The following is a 20,588-nucleotide window of genomic DNA, read 5'->3' as shown; positions in this document are numbered from 1 at the left end:
CCAGTTACTACCTTTGCTGATATTTTTTAAATAAAATTTTCCAGTGCAAGTACTCTATTGTCTAACACAATCTACCTGTGCTATACAAGATTTATCTACTGAGCTTCACAAAATCTCACACAACCTGTAGTACTCCTGAATGAAAATTAGTTGCTAACAATGAAAATTAAGGAGTAGACTGTGTAACCTTTACATGGACTAAAGCCAGTGGAACTACAGGCTTGTTCACAAAGCAAACTACTGAGCTGCAAACCAAGTGTGAATCTACAGTACAGCAGCTTGTTGTGCACTAACTTGCCATGTGGATACAGAGCAGTGAAAGTCCCAGAGTACAACTTAGTGTACAGAGAACAGACTACTGTGCAGCACTCCAGGCCTATCACTGTGCTGTAGTAGTATCCGTATAACCAGTTAGTGTACAGCAAGCTGGTGTGCTGTAGATTCACATCCTGGCTTGCCACAAGATAACTCCCCAAGTAGACAAGACCACTTAAGTACCCTCCCAGGATAAATTAAAGCTCCACAATTTGATATCCACAATAAGGGGTGAAATCCTGGCTCCACTGCAACGAATGGGTGTTCTTCCATTAGACTTCAGTGGGACAAGATTTTCATTGAAGGACATTAAACCCTTTATTTCTTTCCAAAATAGAATTTCTATTATAAGACATTCCCTATCTTCCACATCATGCCATCATTAGATTGCTCCAATTTTGGTTCTGCTGCACTCCTACAAGTTTTATTTAAAAAGCAAAACACAACAAAAAGAACTTTGTAAATAATTCATGATTTCACAATTGACACAAATTAAAATAATAAATAGTACATTATAGTAGGTATCATACATTGGACTAAGAAGCGTTCTGAGGTGCAGAGTGGGACAGAAGAAGAGCAGCTTTACTCTGCATTTCTCTCCTTTATTCTCCTGGCACAACATTTATCAGATAAAAGACTTAAGTGTAGGTGCTGATTCTGCATTTACACTAAGGCCCCTTTACACCACTCTGGTAGTGAAAATGAGTCTGAGTTACATTTCTGCCAGAGTGCTTTAAAATGGTCTTAGTGTAAATGAGAATTAGGGTCACAGTCTCTGACCCTGTTCCTATCCAAGTCGACTGGAGTTCTGCCATTGATTTCAGCAGGCAAGGATCAGGGCCATAATCATGCATGTAAATTATATGGGTGTTCAGAGAATACAAAACAGTAATGGGATCCACAACCTTTCACTCCTAAACTGTGAAGTGCTTTGAGATTTACTGACAAAAAGTGCTATACGAGACAAAGATATTATTATTAAATCATGGATTCAGATCAGTTCAGTCAATTCGGGTCAAATGTTATCATAGGATACTTGTTCAGTGACCTATGAGTCTGCATACCTTTGGGAGTATTCTCACCAAAAAAGGATAAAGAATGAATTAAGATGGATGCTAAACTACTCTCTCTCCACCCTCTAGAGCAGGTTTGAGCAATCTTTGTGTTATGTGTTTGTACAGTACCAAGCACAGTGTGGCCCTGGTCCATAATTGGGGTCCCTAGGTGTTACCAGAATAATAATAATAATAATAAATAATAATAATAATAATAATAATTAGACAGCTTGCACTTTACAAATTATATCCCTTGGCTTTACAGAACTATTCTATTTTTTTGTGTGTGTTGTAGTGTCACAACATTAAAACAAATTATATCAATGAATTTTTACATTGTTTTCACTTCCCCCCACCCCAATCGTGCCTTCACATATTGAAATTTTTCAGCAGTTGGGGACATGTATTAAAAACTAAAGCACAAGAACATGGAGGGATCTGGATATGTCTTACTGATCAAGAGACCATGCTTTGACAGAAATATTTCATGAAAGAGATTAATTCCTTTTTTAAGTGAAAAAAGGGAAGTATTTCAGATAAGAGTCAAAGCTGTTAATTAATGACGACCTTCAAGTGTTAATATCTATGAATTAGTACCTGTACCACTTGGCACAATGTTGATTGTACATCAATATTATAAATATAAAAAAAGGAGCACATCTAATTTTATGTGCTAGAAGGTAAAAACAGGAAGTTACAGAACATAATATTCCCAGTTTGTATACTTATGTGCAACATTCCAAACACAGTATATTCAACAGAAGAATGCACTATATATTGGATAAATATCACAGCATAAATTGTGCTTTACCCAACAGTTGGTTAATTGCTCCCTGATCACAAAGATCGAGATTCACAGCTTCATCACAAAGGGACACCACAGGTCTCAGGACTCTCAGACTATAGCGCATCTGTGCAAGTTTGTTGCCACGACCACCTGCACCATGGAAACAGTTACCTTGACCGAAGAAGGGATCTGTGGATAAATCAAAATGAACATCTGCTTTTGCAATTCAGTGTAGATTCAAAATAAAGCTATGTTTTCAGCTGCTATTTTGCAGGTTTCAAATAAACCAAAACCAAAGTAATGAATCCCTTATTACAATGGCTTTTTGCTTAAAAATAATTTTCTAATAAGAAATCTTCAAATACTTATGCCTTTACTTTATTATCATAATAAATGTGTTTCAATGAGTATTTTTAATTATTTCAACAATTTAGTTATCTCAATAAAGTTATTGATTAGTTTTTTTCAATGGAATCTGTGCTCCAATAGTGTTGTACCATGGGTACTGTGCTAAATAGGATGGTTTAAATGGGCAGAAATTAGCTAATCATCTGCTTCTAAAAGCAAAAATAACTCAGTTTTTGAAAAAAAAAGTAAAAAAAACAAATTCTCCAAATAACACATGCAAATAAAACTATAATTAAAATCCCTACTTCTAAAAAAGAACTCACTGCATATCATTAGTATGATGTTTTTACAGGCTGTTCGCCCACTTCCAAAGGCATACTGTCAATTATGCTTCATCCATTGTTAATTGTATTGGTACTATCCTGTACTTGCCTAATTGTAATGTTTTGTATGTGCTGTTAAACAAATTTTTTTTATTACGTTACAACCACAAGCTCAAATTGCCTCCCAATACGTTGCTATAAAACAATTATATAAAATATGACCCACTTAAAAATTGTTCTCGAAGGGTCAAAAGGGGAATTATGTTGTACCATGGGTACTGTGCTATATAACTGGTCATGTTTTGGCTATATACAGTGTATGTTTTATAGTAAAACTTAAGGTATTAAAATAAATAAATAGAATAGTGAATACTAGTATAAGCCATTTTCTTTTTATTCATGCCTTGCAAGTAACAGACAGGATTTTGTCTGTGTCTATGTTAATTAAATTTTAAAAATGTCAAAAGCTTAGGCCCCAATGTAGGAAAAAATAGGTGCAAAATTTAGAAAAGCCTAATTTACAATGCCTTTCTTGTTCAACATAAAACACTGCTATTTGTTAGCATTTAAAGGTCTCTGTAAAAAACTGTTTATGTAAATAAAAAACGCATGTAGCAATAAATAAATAAATAAATAAATAAATAAAAAGTGTAAAGGCCATTGTTAAAGCCAAATGGCCAAAAAAAAAAACCCAACAAAAAAACCCTTACCACTTAAAAATGCCAAAAAACCATCAGCGCGCATTCATGGTTAAAAAAGGGGCAAACTAACAACCCTGGGGTAAAGGCTGGCACCCTTAGAACACAAAATAATTAATTACATCAAAACTAAACAAAATAACCCTCCAAAGGTGTTTTAGACCATCAAAAAGTAACTGGTCATAAACTAACACAACAAAATCCATAAACTTCAATTTAAAAACAAACAAACAAACAAACAAAAAAAAAACAAACAAAAAACCAAACCCAGGGTGCTTTGCATTGGGGCTTTGGGTTCATCTTGCCAACAGCTCCCAAAGCATCAAATTGCAACTGACAGAGCCCAGCTCCCCTCTGCAATCAATCTGGCTGGCCACTACATTAATCCAGACTCTGGACTGGTAACTGTAACATCAACTGATGGGACTGTGTGTGTATGTAACTAAAAAGCATATGCTAATTGCTGTATTCTCAATATATGCGGTGTGTTGCCTTTTCCCCTATAAAAAAATCTTGTGTGCTTTGTATGAGCATAACAGTAGGACAAGTAAAAGAACACAAAAACATAAGAACAGCCATACTGGGTCAGACCAAAGGTCCATCTAGCCCAGTATCCTGTCTTCTGACAGTGGCCAATGCCAAGTTCCCCAGAGAGAATGAACAGAACAGGTAATCATCAAATGATCCATTCCCTGTCTCCCACTCCCAGCTTCTGGTAAACAGAGGCTAGGGACACCATCCCTGCCCATCCTGGCTAATAGCCATTTATGGACCTATCCTCCATGAATTTATCTAGTTCTGTTTTGAACCCTGTTACAGTGTTGGCCTTCACAACATCCTCTGGGAAAGAGTTCCACAGGTTGACTGTGCCTTGTGTGAAGAAATACTTCCCTTTGTTTGTTTTAAACCTGCTCCCTATTAATTTCATCAGGTGACCCCTAGTTCTTGTGTTATGAGGAGTAAATAACATTTCCTTATTTACTTTTTCCACACCAGTCATGATTTTATAGACCTCAGTCGTATCCCCTCCTTAGCAGTTTCTTTTCCAAGTTGAAAAGTCCCAGTCTTATTAATCCCTCCTCATATGGCAGCTGTTCCATACCCCTTATAATTTTTGTTGCCCTTTTCTGAACCTTTTCCAATTCCAATATATCTTTTTTTGAGATGGGGTGACCACATCTGCATGCGGTATTCAGGATGTGGGCATACCATGGATTTATAAGGAGACAATATATTTTCTGTCTTATTATCTATCCCTTTCTTAATGATTCCCAACATTCTGGTAGTTTTTTTTGACTGCTGCTGCACATTGAGCGGATGTTTTCAGAGAACTATCCACAATGACTCCAAGATCTCTTTCTTGAGTGGCAACAGCTAATTTAGACTTGATCATTTTATACGTATAATTGGGATTATGTTTTCCAATGTGCATTACTTTGCATTTATCATCACTGAATTACATCTGCCATTTTGTTGCCCAGTCACCCAATTTTGTGAGATCCTTTTGTAGCTCTTCGCAGTCTGCTTTGGACTTAAATATCTCGAGTAGTTTTGTAGCATCTTCAAATTTTGCCACCTCACTGTTTATCCCTTTTTCCAGATCATCTATGAATACGTTGAACAGCACTTGGCTTAGTATAGACTCCTAGGGGACACCACTATTTATCTCTCTCCATTCTGAAAACTGACCATTTATTCCTACCCTTCGTTTCCTATCTTTTAACCAGTTGCCAATCCCTGAGAGGACCTTCCCTCTTATCCCATGACAGCTTACTTTGCTTAAGAACCTTTGGTGAGGGGCTTTGGCAAAGGCTTTCTGAAAATCTAAGTACACTATATGCACTGGTTTCCCCTTGTCTACATGCTTGTTGACCCCCCTCAAAGAATTCTAGTAGATTATTGAGACATGATTTCCCTTTACAAAAACCATGTTGACTCTTTCCCAACAAATTATAATAAAAATGCATATATGGAGATGTACCTATCTCATAGAACTGGAAAGGACCATGAAAGGTCATCAAATCCAGCCTTTGCTAGAAGGACCAACTACTGACTTTGCCCTAGATTTTTAAGTCCACCCCCCCAAGGATTGAACTCACAACCCTGGGTTTAGCAGACTAATGCTCAAACCACTGAGCTACCCCTCCTCCCCAAGTTCATCTATGTGTCTGACAATTCTGTTCTTTACTATAGTTTCAACCAGTTTGCCCAGTACTGAAGTTGGGCTTACCAGGCTGTAATTGCCGGGATCATCTCTAGGGCCCTTTTTAAAAATTGGCATCAAATTAGCTATCCTTCAGTCATTTGGTACAGAAGCTGATTTAAATGATAGATTACAGACTACAGTTAGTAGTTCTGCACTTCACATTTGAGTTCCTTCAGAGCTCTTGGGTGAATACCATCTGGTCCTGGTGACTTGTTTCAGTTTATCAATTTGTTCCAAAACCTCCTCTAATGACACCTCAATCTGAGACAGTTCCTCAGATTTGTTGCCTAAAAAGAATGGCTCAGGTTTAGGAATCTCCCTCACATACTCAGCCGTGAGGACCAATGCAAAGAATGAATTTAGTTTCTCCGCAATGGCCTTATCGTCCTTGAGTTCTCCTTTAGCATCTTGCTCGTCCGGTGGCCCCACTGGTTGTTTAGCAGGCTTCCTGCTTCTGATTTACTTAATTTCTTTTCCTGTTACTTTTTGAGTCTTTAGCTAGCTGTTCTTCAAATTCTTTTTTGACCTCCCTAATTATATTTTTACACTTCACTTGCCCAGGCCCGCCCAGAGGGGGGGGCAAGTGAGGCAATTTGCCCCAGGGGCCCCCACAAGAATATAATATTCTATAGTTTTACAACAACTTTTTTTAATGGAAGGGGCTCCCCGAAATTGCTTTGCTCCAGGCCCCCTGAATCCTCTGGGCAGCCCTGCACTTGCCAGAGTTTATGCTCCTTTCTATTTTCCTCACTAGGATTTAACATCCACTTTTTAAAGGATGCCTTTTTGCCTCTCATTGCTTCTTTTACTTTGTTGTTTAGCCACAATGGCACTTTTTTGGTTCTCTTACTATGTTTTTTAATTTGGGGTATACATTTAAGTTGAGCCTCTATTATGGTGTCTTTAAAAAGAGGGAAGACGGAGATTACCAGATTAAGTGAATATTTATCTGTACCATAAAATACTCATCTGATTAAATTTACTTATTTCTGTGCAGGAGACACCCAAAACTGGAATAAAAAAAAAGTAATGTGGGCCAGCTATGAGGTGCATTGGATGAGGTGTTATGTAGAAAACTGTAGAGCAACTTTCTTCAGTACGAGAGTTCATTCCTATTTATTTATGTTTTTCAAAAACTGATGAGAAAACTGATATACTTCCTACATGAACTATTTTTGAAAATGATATTCTATGTTCATCAGTTTTATAGTTTTTCTGTCTAATAGTTGTGTTGTATTTTTAGGGCCATGATATATAATTGAGATAGATGTCTAAAGTCAACTCACCTTGGCCCACGCACCATTCTAGAAACATAAGGAGACGAGTATTCCCTTGACAGGTCATATAGTCATCCACTAACAATGGAGCTACTGAAGCTAATGTAGCAATTGCATGAAGCTGTAATTCTTCATATTGGGCAACAGACCAGTCATGTACACCAGGCTTTTCATTTGGTTTGACATAATGAAACAAAGCCAGCACCACTTTACCCTCATTTAGCAGCTGCAGATTCAAAAGATAAATAGGTACAGATATAGCTTAAAGATGTCACATGTAAATATGAAAAAATCTAAGAGACTGAGTCAACTAATTTTTAAAATAGTTTTTAAACTCAACAGTTTGCAATTTCCTCCTTCGGTATTTAGGCACCACACAGACTCTCTCTGGGTATGATAAATGGTCACTTTACTATCACCTCGTATAGTGGTCAGAGGATCAAGCCCTTTGTTCTAATTCAGTGATTAACACCACACTGGTTTTTGTTGTTTTGTTTTTTTAATTAGTCTCTTGGATAAAGCTGTTGGGCCACATCCTTATCTGGTATAAATAATCATAGGGGCAGGCACCGCTTTTGGGTCTTTGTTTGTACGGCCCCTAGCACAAAGGAGTCCCACTTCTGGACCAGGACTTCAAGTTGCTACAATAATGCAACCAATAATAATAATAATAAAATTGAAGTCATTATGAGGGTAGGAGGATCTGCATCACAGGAGGCAAGTTTGATGGGGTGTCAGGGATGTTTTGACTGTTGCTGGTGTCGGAGAAAAACTCAGTTCTCACTTTTTGTTTGGGTGCAGCAAAATCAAATACTTTATTATTTCTCCAGTAATTACAATGGAGGAAGAGAGTGCCATAGGACACAGGGTCGCCCCAGTCCTGGACAGGTCTCTCAACTGGTAAACAATTACATCAAGCCTTTATACCTTTGTTACAGACAATTTCTAGCAATCATGGAGACAGTAAAAAGAAAACATTTGCATTTGTTTATACATAAGCCTCTTTGCTATCTTATTTATCTCACTACTAAGAAAAAAAGCAAGACTGCACATTGCAAGGTCGTAATAACTTTCACACAATTCACTCTGTCTTACATTATCTTGCTTCTACAAATCTCACGTCATTAGGGTCACAGTATGGCCTGACTCTTGCTAACTGACTAACATGCATTAAAATCCCCTTCAAATCCTTATTAATTCTTTCCTTGCTTCCACACTGGTGATGGTGGCAGTATGGTGTAATGCTGATATAAAAGGCTCAAAGACAGGTGTGTGGTAGGAAGACAGTAGCAACTAATGACAAGCTTGACTGATGGTAGTTCTTGGCTACCATAGGCACTCGGCCTCTCATCAGTTTCACTGACCCATTGCCCAGTGGTTCCTTCAGGTTGTCAGAATCTGCAGAAATAGGGAGAAAATGCCCAGGATAGGACTGGTTTGTACTAGGAAAATTACCCATGGTTGGCAATGGGAGCAGGTACAGTGAAACTAGTGCTGAATATAGTTCAGTGGAGACAAATACTGTTCACATTCTGCATCAATTCAGTAAACATGGTTTCTGAAACAGTGAACTTGGCTTGTCCTACTCTACATCTGCATTTGAGTCATGTTCAGCATTCGCTTTTCAGAATAGGTAATTTTTTTAGTGTTGGACTAGATCTGCAAAACCTCTTAAAAATAGGCACCTTATATTGCAGTATAGCATCAGCACGAGGTCTGAGGCTAAGCACTGGCATAAGATTATGAATTATTCACCTACAGATGATCATATGGACATGGATAGCAAAGGATATTGCTATGATCAGTATAACTCTCATTTATTTACACAACCAATTTGGGTACAACTTACCTGTACTGCACACAGATCTTTCGCTAAGACTGCAACCATGTTAAACAGCAATTTTTTCAGCTCAAAGTCTTCATAACTGTAGGTAAGCTTAAAACCTTTTACCAAAGGATTATGGCTTTTAACTGGGAAGGAAATTATAGCCAAATTACAACTAAAGCTAAACAAGAAATTCAAAAGATGATAATTAGGAAAAAAGCACTTATATTTCACATGTGCAATAATAAGACATCTTACCTTCACTAAACGTTGCTAATAGTATTAACTGCTTAGTAAATCCACTTTCCTAACAGACATACAAAATAAATGTTTTCATTAAATCATAGCACATAAATTCATTGTAAGTTTTACTATTTTCCTGACAACATTTCATTTGTCAATATATTCAGCATTTTACCAAAGTAGGTGACAGGGTATTTGGTAATCTAAGGGTTCAATTAATCAAAATGTAGACCTCATTCTGCACAAATGTATGCAAGTCTATGGAAGCCCCAAAAGATTGGCATTCACTGGTCCAATCTGGCACAGATGAAGACAACAGTCTCACAGTGTAGTTAGGGCTAAATTTTCGAAGTGGCTCCCTTCATTTGTGTGCATATGATTTTGCCAATTTGAGTAATGTTTGTGCATTCATTTGTACACACACACACACACACACAATTTGTGTGCAATTTGTGCATGTAAATATGCTTTTTACATTCAAATGATAAAATTTACAATGGATCACATGAAAACTGGATGCATGAGTGATGTGTGCTCAAATGAATGCCACATATTGAAAATTTGGCTGTTATAGTCCATGACAAAAAATGGATGTGAGCAAACTACAGCTGCCAGTTGAGCAACAATACCTCCAGGACTAGAGACAGTACAAAGAACTGACCAGATAACCTAGAAGATACAACAGCTCTTCTCTTCCTTGATATATCCAGCAATTACTGGGCTCATATTGTGCTCAGTCCAATAGTCTCAAATTGCAAAAAGCATTTTTTGTCATCAGAAAAATACTGCAATGATGATTTATGGGCCTCCTTATTCGTTATGTCATGACTAATTAGAATTCTAAATCTAAAACTGTGAAACAGAGTAAAAGAATATTAGTTTATTTAAAAAAAGGAACCATACAGCTCTCTCGTAAAAGCTATGAAATATTCCAGAAGATGTGGGTAATGAAGTAAACACACACTTCTTAGGCAACTTACTGTAATAAACTTACTCCTAGATTTTCCAAACAATGAGTACAGTTTTAAACATAAGGTTCCCTGTAATAGGACCCTTCTGTTAAGCCTTGCAGTTATATTTGTTTTCTCATTATCAACTCATCTTTATGTTATTGGGTAGGAGCTAACAGTATTAAGGATTTGAGTGTCTCTGAGGCAGAGGGAACTACAAAAAGAAACAGAGTCTTCCTGGAAGGAAAGCCCTGAACAGCCAAGCATGGGAGAAAGAAGAGACTGAATTTAACAATACAGCAAATCCCAAGGAAGTGGTAACTTTGGACTATATCCAGTGCATACAGAACAGGATAGTTAATATGTTACCAGTCTATAAGGCTCAAAAGTATGAATACTCACAATCATTGGTGCTCCAGGGTTTTCAGCTATGAGAGTGGCTATTACTAAGAGGTCGTTTCTTAGCTGGCGATCATAGTGACGGAAACCATGCATGAGTAAGTTCACAAACACTTCCTTCAAAGCACTTAGAAGAAAATGAAAGTCAGAGTTTTATATTCCTTTTCATATTCTATTTATGTGCCGTTCCTGAGTACATGAATCCCATTGCTACGTCAGACTTTTCATAGTCTAGATTAGTATGCAGTTGCAAGCACCACAACTTCCCAAGGCTTTTCAAAATTTATATTTTATATAGATTCATAGATTGTAGGGCTGGAGGGGACTTCGAGAGGTCATCGAGTCCAATCCCCTGCCCTCATGGCAGGACCAAATACTGTCTAGACCATCCCTGATAGACATTTATCTAACCTAATCTTAAATATCTCCAGAGATGGAGATTCCACAACCTCCCTAGGCAATTTATTCCAGTGTTTAACCACCCTGACAGTTAGGAACTTTTTCCTAATGTCCAACCTAAACCTCCCTTGCTGCAGTTTAAGCTCATTGCTTCTTGTTCTATCCTTAGAGATCTAAGATGAACAAGTTTTCTCCCTCCTCCTTATGACACCCTTTTAGATACCTGGAAACTGCTATCATGTTCCCTCTCAGTCTTCTCTTTTCCAAACTAAACAAACCCCATTCTTTCAGCCTTCCTTCATAGGTCATGTTCTCTAGACCTTTAATCATTCTTGTTGCTCTTCTCTGGACCCTCTCCAATTTCTCCACATATTTCTTGAAATGCGGTGCCCAGAACTGGACACAATATTCCAGTTGAGGCTTAACCAGCGCAGATTAGAGCGGAAGAATGACTTCTCGTGTCTTGCTCACAACACACCTGTTAATGCATCCCAAAATCATGTTTGCTTTTTTTGCAACAGCATCACACTGTTGACTCATATTTAGCTTGTGGTCCTCTATAACCTCTAGATCCCTTTCTGCCGTACTCCCTCCTGGACAGTCTCTTCCCATTCTGTAGGTGTGAAATTGATTGTTCCTTCCTAAGTGGAGCACTTTGCATTTGTCTTTATTAAACTTCATCCGGTTTACCTCAGACCATTTCTCCAATTTGTCCAGATCATTTTGAATTATGACCCTATCCTCCAAAGCAGTTGCAATCCCTCCCAGTTTGGTATCATCTGCAAACTTAATAAGAGTACTTTCTATGCCAATATCTAAGTTGTTGATGAAGATATTGAACAGAGCTGGTCCCAAAACAGACCCCTGCAGAACCCCACTTGTTATACCTTTCCAGCAGGATTGTGAACCACTAATAACTACTCTCTGAGTATGGTTATCCAGCCAATTATGCACCCACCTTATAGTAGCCCCATCTAAGTTGTGTTTGCCTAGTTTATTGATAAGAATATCATGCGAGACCGTATCAAATATTAAAGTCTAGGTATACCATGTCCACCGCTTCTCCCTTATCCACAAGGCTTGTTATCCTATCAAAGAAAGCTATCAGATTGGATTGACATGATTTGTTCTTTACAAATCCATACTGGCGATTCCCTATCACCTTACCACCTTCCAAGTGTTTGCAGATGATTTCCTTAATTACTTGCTCCATTATCTTCCCTGGCACAGAAGTTAAACTAACTGGTCTGTAGTTTCCTGGGTTGTTTTTATTTCCCTTTTTCTAGATGGGCACTATATTTGCCCTTTTCCAGTCTTCTGGAATCTCTCCTGTCTCCCATGATTTTCCAAAGATAATAGCTAGAGGCTCAGATACCTCCTCTATTAGCTCCTTGAGAATTTTAGGATGCATTTCATCAGGCCCTGGTGACTTGCAGGCATCTAACTTTTCTAAGTGATTTTTAACTATGTACCACTGTGTATCTAATTTAAGCATCAACTTCTATAATAGGCACAACTGGACACAAATCTTTGTTTTACAGATGTTAAATTGAATTTATAAAGAGATGTCTATTTACTCAAGCAAAGGTATGCTTAACTGCATCTTGCTGTTAAAATTAAATTTAAAGTAAATTAAAATATTTACTTTAAAAACAGAAGGGCAAATCCTCAGTGAATGTCAACACAACTCCATTGACTAATGGAGCAATGTAGCTAAGGATCTGGTTCTCACTCTTATATTTTATAACATATCATTTACTACTAATTTTATAATGCTTAAAAAAAAGTATTTCAGTAACGCACTGCATTGATTTAAGGCCCGATTCTGCAGTCCTTTTCTTCTGCAGGATCAGGCCCATAATAATTACTGATAAACTGCATAACCTGCATTCCTCTTGTCTCGTCTCTCAGCATGTATCAAACAAAATGCCAAAATCCAGCAACATATTATTTTAGAAATACATAGATTGCTCCAAAATTGCAATATTAGTTTACATAACGTTTGATTGTACTTACTATATACATTCCAAGTTACTGAGCTGATTAACAATTTCTTCCTTTGACGTGTTTTCTAATAAGTTCCATAGGATTTCTGATGAACGGAACAGTAGCTGTCCAGAGGGATCGGCATCATTTAGACGAGAACAGATTCTGCTGGCTGCTTGAGCTTTCATCATAAGTTTACAATTTACTCCTGGAATTAAGACAGTCTGAATAATCAACTCCCTGCAGGTTGGTAATTGTTTTAGGTGTATATAAAGAAAAGCATATCTGAGATAACGAGATTGTTAAAAAAATATCCTATACTAACCAGATGTGGAGAGATGCTGTAGGGCTTTAAGTACCCATAACTTCTCAGCAAGTTGATTTTCAACCAACGCTAGAGACAAAACTAGGGTTTCTGCTAAACCTCCCAATTCAGCCATCTGTATCTTATAGTTTGCACTTGTAGAGTGTAAACCTGTATGTACAATAGTTGAGAGTTATAACTATTTAGACAAGCATAATCACATATAATATTTAGCTTTCTTCAAAAAATGGATGAAATGTGAATTTCAGTAATTTTAGTGAAAATGATGTAAAGTGAAACTTTTAACCAAGCTCAAGACCTCATTGTGTTAGGTGCTATACAAACATCTAGTAAGAGTTGGTTCCTAGCTTGAAGAGTTAGCAGCCTAACAGACAAACGGTGGGAGAGGAAACAGAGGCACAGAACAGTGAAGTGACTTGCTCTAGGTCACACAACAAATCAGTGGCAGACATGGAACAGAACCCAAGTCTCCTGAGTCCCAGTCTAGTGCTCTAATTCTCTGGACCATGGTGCCGCTCATGATTAGCATATCTGTCTATCAGTCAGCATGACTAAATCCCATTGCTTAACATGACTTCTCAAGGTCACGTTGACTAAATTTGAATTGCCAACATGTGTTTTTTCCTTTGCCCATGCATACAGAAACCACTACTGTGGTTCTTTTTGTAGTGTAGATGGGGACAGAAGTATTGAGATGAGCAGTTCACATTCTTATGTTCCATCTTATCAAGTAACAGAAAGTTAAGTTTGAGCAATTTTTAAAAGACAAATGACATTTTAGAGAAAAGGCCCATTTTCGTTTTTTTTAAAGGACGATATTCTTGTAAAAATTCCCCTTATTTAGTACTAGTCAACCACATTCCTTCATTTCCTCATTGCAAGTGGTTCCTCTGCCCAGTGATGACCTCTTCCATTAGCAGATCTGCCAGCAACGTCTTGACTACTGTGAATGACCAAGGGCTCAATCCTGTTAAGTGCTGAGAACTCTGGCCATGATCCAGCAAAGCGTCAACATTCTCGTGAGTAGCTCCATTTACTTCAGCAGGGTTAAGCATGTGCTTTGATCCTTTTGCTGCTTTGCCAGAGTGCTCAGCACCTTACAGGATCATACCTCAATTTAAACCCCAGTCTTGCAAAGACTTATGCATGTGCTTAACTTTAAGCACATTAATAGTCCCATTGAAAAATCATGTTAGAGAACAGTGTCTACTAAGCATGAAATACAGTTCCTTAGTTTTGACATAATATTTTAGATACTTTCTGTATCTAAAGGAAAGGCAAAAACACCACGAATTTCAACACTTATTGAAGTAAGTGGAACTACTCAATTATGTAAAGTTAAACATGTGTTTATGTGTCTGCAGAATTTGGAGTAATACTTCTAAAAACTAAAAACAGATTGCTTTGACATTTCCAGATTCCTGTAATTGGAGTGAGAGCACCAACCTGAGCTTTGCAGGCCACAGAAGCCAGGTTAGCCTGTGACCAAAGTCACAGAGTCAAAGGCCACGTGGGACCACCAGATAATCCAGTGCACAGGGCCGGCTCCAGGCACCAGCTTATCAAGCAGGTGCTTGGGGCGGCCACTCCGGAGCGGGGCGGCACTTTCAGGTATTCAACGGCAATTCAGCGGAGGGTCCCTCACTCCTGCTCAGAGCGAAGGACCTCCCGCTGAATTGCCGCAGATCGCAATCGCGGCTTTTTTTTTTTTTCTTTTCGGCTGCTTGGGGTGGCAAAACCCTTGGAGCCGGCCCTGCCAGCGCAGCCTCCTATATATCTATATCTCTCTCTCTCAGGCCACCTATACCACCCAGCACCCAACCCAACAAGCATAATTAGACCTAAGTATTAAAGCCCACAGGAGATTAGACTATTATGTGGCACTGGTAGAGGATTAAGGGATACCAGTGTCCGAGGTCCCCACACGGCAAGGAAATGGTCAGTTGCTATAAGCTTCCTAAATCATAAAACTCAGGAAGAGGAGACAATTCTTCCTCTCTAGAGGTTATATGGCCAAACCAAGAATTCTATATTTTTTCCCACTTCTAGCACCAAAGCCATCCACTCCTTTTTCCTGTATCCTCCATGTTTCAGAATCCTCGTGGCCCTCCCCACAATCATTTGTACTGTTTCACCCTAGCCCCCCAAAATGTTATAATAAACAATGTGTAACTAAATTAATTTTGCATATATTGCCAGATTAGACAGATACATTCAATGTATACACATGGATAATTTAATTTTTAATATTTTAAATGACAATAAATACATTCCTATTGAAGATTATATTAATTGTGGTCTATTTAATTAAGGTAATTATGGCACTTATTTATCTGCACAAATAAAAAATTTTAACTGCAGTCAGAGCTTAGTGCAAAGAGCCATTTCAGAGTAGATGACAGATCACATACATTTCATTGTTTCATTCTTGCAAGACTTTAAAATTGTGTATTTTACCTGCAAGCTGTTTTTTTGGTGGCTCTGCATGGTAAAAGCTAATGATACACTTACAGATTTGTATCCTCACTTGAGAGCTTGGCACCCTCATTAAGTAACCTGTAAGAAACAGACAAATTCTGATTTGCAATTTTTACAAGATAGAATAGTTAAAAAAAAGTAATCTGATTCCTCCTACTTATATTTCCTTGTACTACACTGAGTAATGTGTGTTCCTTCTTACTGTTTACACCCTGTATATATTTGCATTCATTCCTTATGAGGATAACCATCTTGGGCCGGTATTAACATATCCCAGGTTTGACTATAAATGCCTGAGAGACAGGATTCACTGCCACAGAGGAGAAGGAAGTGGTTTTGGGAAAATGGCCTGGGGTTTATAAAGAAGTCTGTTCTGTTGCCCTTTGTTTTACAGCCTGAGTCTGGAGTTCCCTGAGTAAGCTGGGCTGGAACTCCCCCCTCTCCAGAGTGGTGAGGGATTAGGTCAAGTCAATGGTTCCAGACAGTTTCTCTCAGAACAAAGAAAGCAGGATTACTAATACTGCAGCTGACACCATGGTTGCCATATTAGTAATCCTAGCGTCTGGTGAGGCACAATGGTATATAAGGGGAACATATAAAAAGTACCTTTTCAACAAAATAGGGAGAGAACTGGAGAGAGCCATGCTGTGGAGCATGCCAAATTAAACTGACTTGCTTTCTCTTTTAATTTTGTAATCCTCTACTTTGTAATAAGTTTCGGGGCAGGCACCACTAAAGAGGGTCTGAAACAGAGACTCTGGGTCTATTTTGCTATCTCTTTGGACAGATGAAAATAAAGACCTCCAGACAGGAGAACTTTCTGATCCCAGGTTCCAAGGATATTCCTTTTTGTTTGACCGGTCACACACAGCCTTTTGCTCCACCTCTCTATTGCTCAAGTCTTCCCACTTGCAGTGCTGCCCAGAGGATTCAGGAGGCCTGGGGTCTTCAGCAGTGGGGGTCCTTCTGCTCTGGGTCTTCGGGGCACTTTGGCAGTGGGTCCCGGAGCAAGTGAAGGACCCGCCGCTGAACTGCCGCCGAAGACCCGGAGCGGAAGGAGCCCTCGCTGCCGAATTGCCACCGAAGACCCGGAGTGGAAGAAGCTCCGGGTCTTCGGCAGCGGGTCCTTCACTCGCTCCGGGTGTGTTTGGTGGCACTGAAGGACCTGCTGCTGAAGACCCACTGAAAACTCTCGTGGGGGCCCCTGCAGGGTCCAGGGCAAATTGCCCCACTTGCCCCCGCCCTCTGGGCGGCCCTGCCCACTTGCTGACCTGCTATTCGTCTTCTCATTACCGTCGCTATTGGATAGTCAAGACCCCATGCTCTCTTGACCCACAGAGCTTGTGATGGTGGTGTTCTTTGAAAAACTCAAGTATAATAGTTAAGATTCTCAAAGCAAAATGAAATCAGACAGTGGATCAGGCTACAAGAGTAATAGTGGTTTATTTCTTGAGCTCTCCTGGGCTAACTCTGGTGGGGAGCCTCTCTCACTAGGCAGAAAGAAATCTCATTGGCTAATCAGCCAATTAGGATTCTCCAATATTCTGACAGCTGCACAGATGAAGTTCACAGCAAAGTAGAAATGCTTCTGAATGCTGGGAAATTCAGAATGTTGACTGACTCAGGAGGTAGCAAGAACTTGTAATTATAAGTACGTAACAAAAATCATATAAATTCTAAGCTACAACTGAGAAGATAATTGTGGTTCTTTTTATTATCCTGTAGGGCATTGCAGCACAGCAATCTAACTTACCCAATTGTGCAATTGATTCTAAAGTAACTGGGGTGTAGTTGACTTCATCAGATAATTTCTTCTTTAAAAATGGTAACCTGCAAAAATTGAACAAGCAAGTTATTATAACTATCATTAGAACACAACAGAAAAAACAGATTAATCAAAACCTGTTCATGTTGGTGCCAACATCTGATAGAAAAATCAATATCTTATGTTCTATCCCATGAAATTCCTTGAAGATGTCTTGGAAAAACTGTCCTCAAGTATATTCTTTGCAGACACTGATCCCAGAACAAAAATGTTTACTTTCATGGTCTAGCAACTAATTTTTTGGCTGGTAGAAGTAAATGCCTACAGGTATCATTGTAGTAATTCATATTTGGTAAACCAGGAAATAATCCCAGCAAACAAATCTCATTTAAGTATGGAAGATTAAGATCAGTAACTGGGGTGACATCAGTCATATGCCAGAGGCAGGCTATGAACAGACATGCTCACCACAGATGGGGGAAAAGGAACCGATCCAGTGAGGAGCTGCCAAGATTATAACAATCGGTTCCCTCCTCACCCCACAAGGGGGTCATGGCCCGGCCCCGCCCCCGGGACTCGTGGTCCATCCAACCCCCCGCGTTCCTTGACGCCACCCCGGGACCCCTGCCCCATCTACCCCCCTTCCCTGTCCCCTGACTACCTTCTGCCGCCCCATCCAACCCCTCCTCATTCCTGATGGCCTCCTGGGACCCCTGCCCCTGACTGCCCCATCCAACCCCACCCCTCCTTCCTGACTGATCCCATGGGACCCTTGCCCACATTCAACCCCCCTGTTCCCCACCCTCTGACCGCCCCGACCCCTCCGGGCCACTTCGCCACCACACAGCGCTTGGAGCACCGGGTCAGGCTGAGCTCGCAGCCCCCTGCTTCCTGAGAATCAGCTGTTCGTGCAGGAAGCCTGGGAGGGCGGAGAAGCGGTGCGGCGGCTTCGTGCTCAGGCCCAGGGAGGCAGAGGTGAGCTGGGTTGGGGAGTGGTTCACCTGCGGCCCTCTCCAGGTTACCTGCTGCGGCGCAGGCAGCCCTCCTCGCGCCCTCCCCACCCCAACAAACCTCCACTCCGTCTCCCCCTCCCTGGGCCTGAGTGTGAAGCCACCACACCACTTCTCCACCCTCCCAGGTTTCCTGCGCGAACAGCTGATTCGCAGGAAGCGGGGAGGGGGAGACACAGGGCGGAGTGTTCAGGGGAGGAGGCAGAGGTGAGCTGGGGCCGGGGTAGGGGCAGGGAGCTGGAGCACCCATAGAGTCGGTGCCTAAGGCGCCGCTTTTGGATAATGTGCTCAGGAGGAGCCCCAGATATGCTCCTGGGTCACTTCAACTTACCGGTTGTTAAATTTAGAAGCCCTTTTAGAACTGGTTGCCCCACACAGGACAACAGGTTCTAAAAGGGCTTCTAAATTTAACAACCGGTTCCCACGAACCAGTGCAAACTGGCTCCAGCTCACCACTGAACCGATCCCTAGGCAGGACAGCTAGCACTATGGAAAAATAGAACTATTAGTTGTATTTAGGTTACTTGGAGTCAGATTCTCTCTTTAAACTGGGATATTGTTCAGATAAATTCACTCAGATGCTATGAGCACAGAGTTTATGTAATAAATACATGCTCTAAAATTGCCCTCATATTCAATTAAATATTCAGATGTTATGCTCCGTTCACGACATACTGTAGTGCACGCACAGCTTTGCTGTAGGTTTTCTGGAGAGGGGGTTAGGAAGGGGAAAGATCACCTGTTGGTATCAGCAGCAGAGCCAGAAGAAAAGAAGGGAGAGAGAAAATAATGAGACAAATGGGGAGAAAGAGACAGAAACGGTGAGAAAGAAAGAAGTGTGAACAAGATAGGCAAAGAAATACAGATAGTGGTGGAAGAGTGGAAAATTGTAGGAGAGACAGGACCAGCTGCTAAAAGGAACTTCCAAGTAACACCTACTCTAATTATTGCCTTCTCCTTCTCATCTGTAAAAGCACTGAATTGTGGAAACATCCCTATCAGACAAAAATTAAAGCAAAGAATTGAGGTCCAAAGCTATATCCATACATTCACTGCAGAAACTAGTATTATTTCTGAACTCTACAAGAGGTGACAATTTACTTCTCACTTGAACTGATACTATGTTGTATGGACCTTACACCTTCACTGCAAAGTTTTGTCATGTTGCTGCCATACACATAAACTTGAAAACTTCATGATGTACTCTCTCATTAACCACTGTGGGGCAGCAAAGCAGCACAATTAATTATGCTCAGAGAAGTAAGAAGTTCAGTTGCAATGTTGTATCACTACTATATTTATCAGCTGAAAATGACCTATCAAAAAAGTTAAGGGGAAGTCTTCTGTATAATCATTATTATGGCTGTAATTTTCAAACCAAAAGGAAAGTACTGACAAACATAAAATGAATGACACTTTATTCTGATTTGAAAATAATGTAGAGTAGTATGGCAATGAAGATGTTAAAAAGCCCTCACAATTAAATGTTAAATTCTAAAGAAGATTAAAATCGATAAAACCAAAACAAAACCCTCAAATTGTTTTTGTATTCCACCCCCGCAATAAATTGACCTAAAGTTTATCACTTCATAAAGCTTACCTAAAGTTGTTAAGGTCCCTTTGCTTCATCTCAGGTTTTTAACTCACCAGGGGAACATTTTGAAACAACAAAACACACCTTAACAAGACTTATTATTTAATCTCTTGGGGGCCAATAGTCCCAGAACACCCCACTGCAGGCAATGAGACACCTGTGGGAATCCTGCTTTCTGGTATCCAGGGGTTAATTATAATACTGTCCTGAGTGCAGCAATAGGTAGTTCTATAGTCACTGAACTACTAAAAACGGTCTTTTTGTGTCTACAGCAATCATACACAAAGAAAATCAGTTTATAAAAGGGAAAAAAGGGGAACCAGTGTATGCCTAGTCATCTCATTGGGTGTTGTAAAAATCACTTAACATTTGTATAGCACTTATATAAGTCCTCAGTGCTATTTATTATTAAAGACTGATGTACTTACCCGCATAATTTAAGAATTTCACATGTAGGCTCTATGAAAGCCTCTTGGTCCTGAATTTTTTCTGCACATATGTTAAGAATTTTAAATATTTGTGCTAAATCCTTAAGAGGCTTTTAATGTTCAATAATTAAGGAAATTAGACTGTTAGAACGCCTGAAAATGAGAAAAAAAAAGAAC

At 39.6% G+C, this 20,588-nt stretch overlaps 1 protein-coding gene across 2 annotated transcripts in view; it reads right to left on the bottom strand.

The window, feature by feature from the left end:
* CFAP69 (cilia and flagella associated protein 69) overlaps positions 1-20,588 on the bottom strand; it is a 44,131-nt gene that overhangs the window by 18,157 nt on the left and 5,386 nt on the right. The window contains exons 4-13 of one of the 2 annotated variants that reach the window (XM_039521501.1): positions 20,412-20,521; positions 17,368-17,444; positions 15,594-15,692; positions 13,137-13,286; positions 12,842-13,019; positions 10,430-10,553; positions 9,093-9,141; positions 8,859-8,980; positions 7,019-7,235; positions 2,182-2,346 (exon numbers count right to left, since the gene is read on the bottom strand). In XM_039521501.1, coding sequence (XP_039377435.1) covers positions 2,182-2,346; positions 7,019-7,235; positions 8,859-8,980; positions 9,093-9,141; positions 10,430-10,553; positions 12,842-13,019; positions 13,137-13,286; positions 15,594-15,692; positions 17,368-17,444; positions 20,412-20,521 — 1,291 coding nt within the window. The remainder of the gene's footprint in view (positions 1-2,181; positions 2,347-7,018; positions 7,236-8,858; positions 8,981-9,092; positions 9,142-10,429; positions 10,554-12,841; positions 13,020-13,136; positions 13,287-15,593; positions 15,693-17,367; positions 17,445-20,411; positions 20,522-20,588) is intronic. The other variant, XM_039521502.1, reaches the window with a different exon arrangement.

This window comes from Mauremys reevesii, linkage group 2 (assembly GCF_016161935.1).
Source record: "Mauremys reevesii isolate NIE-2019 linkage group 2, ASM1616193v1, whole genome shotgun sequence".
NCBI lineage: Eukaryota > Metazoa > Chordata > Testudines > Geoemydidae > Mauremys > Mauremys reevesii.
The sequence above is the reverse complement of the archived record's forward strand: the minus strand, read 5'-3'. Positions and strand labels throughout refer to the sequence as shown.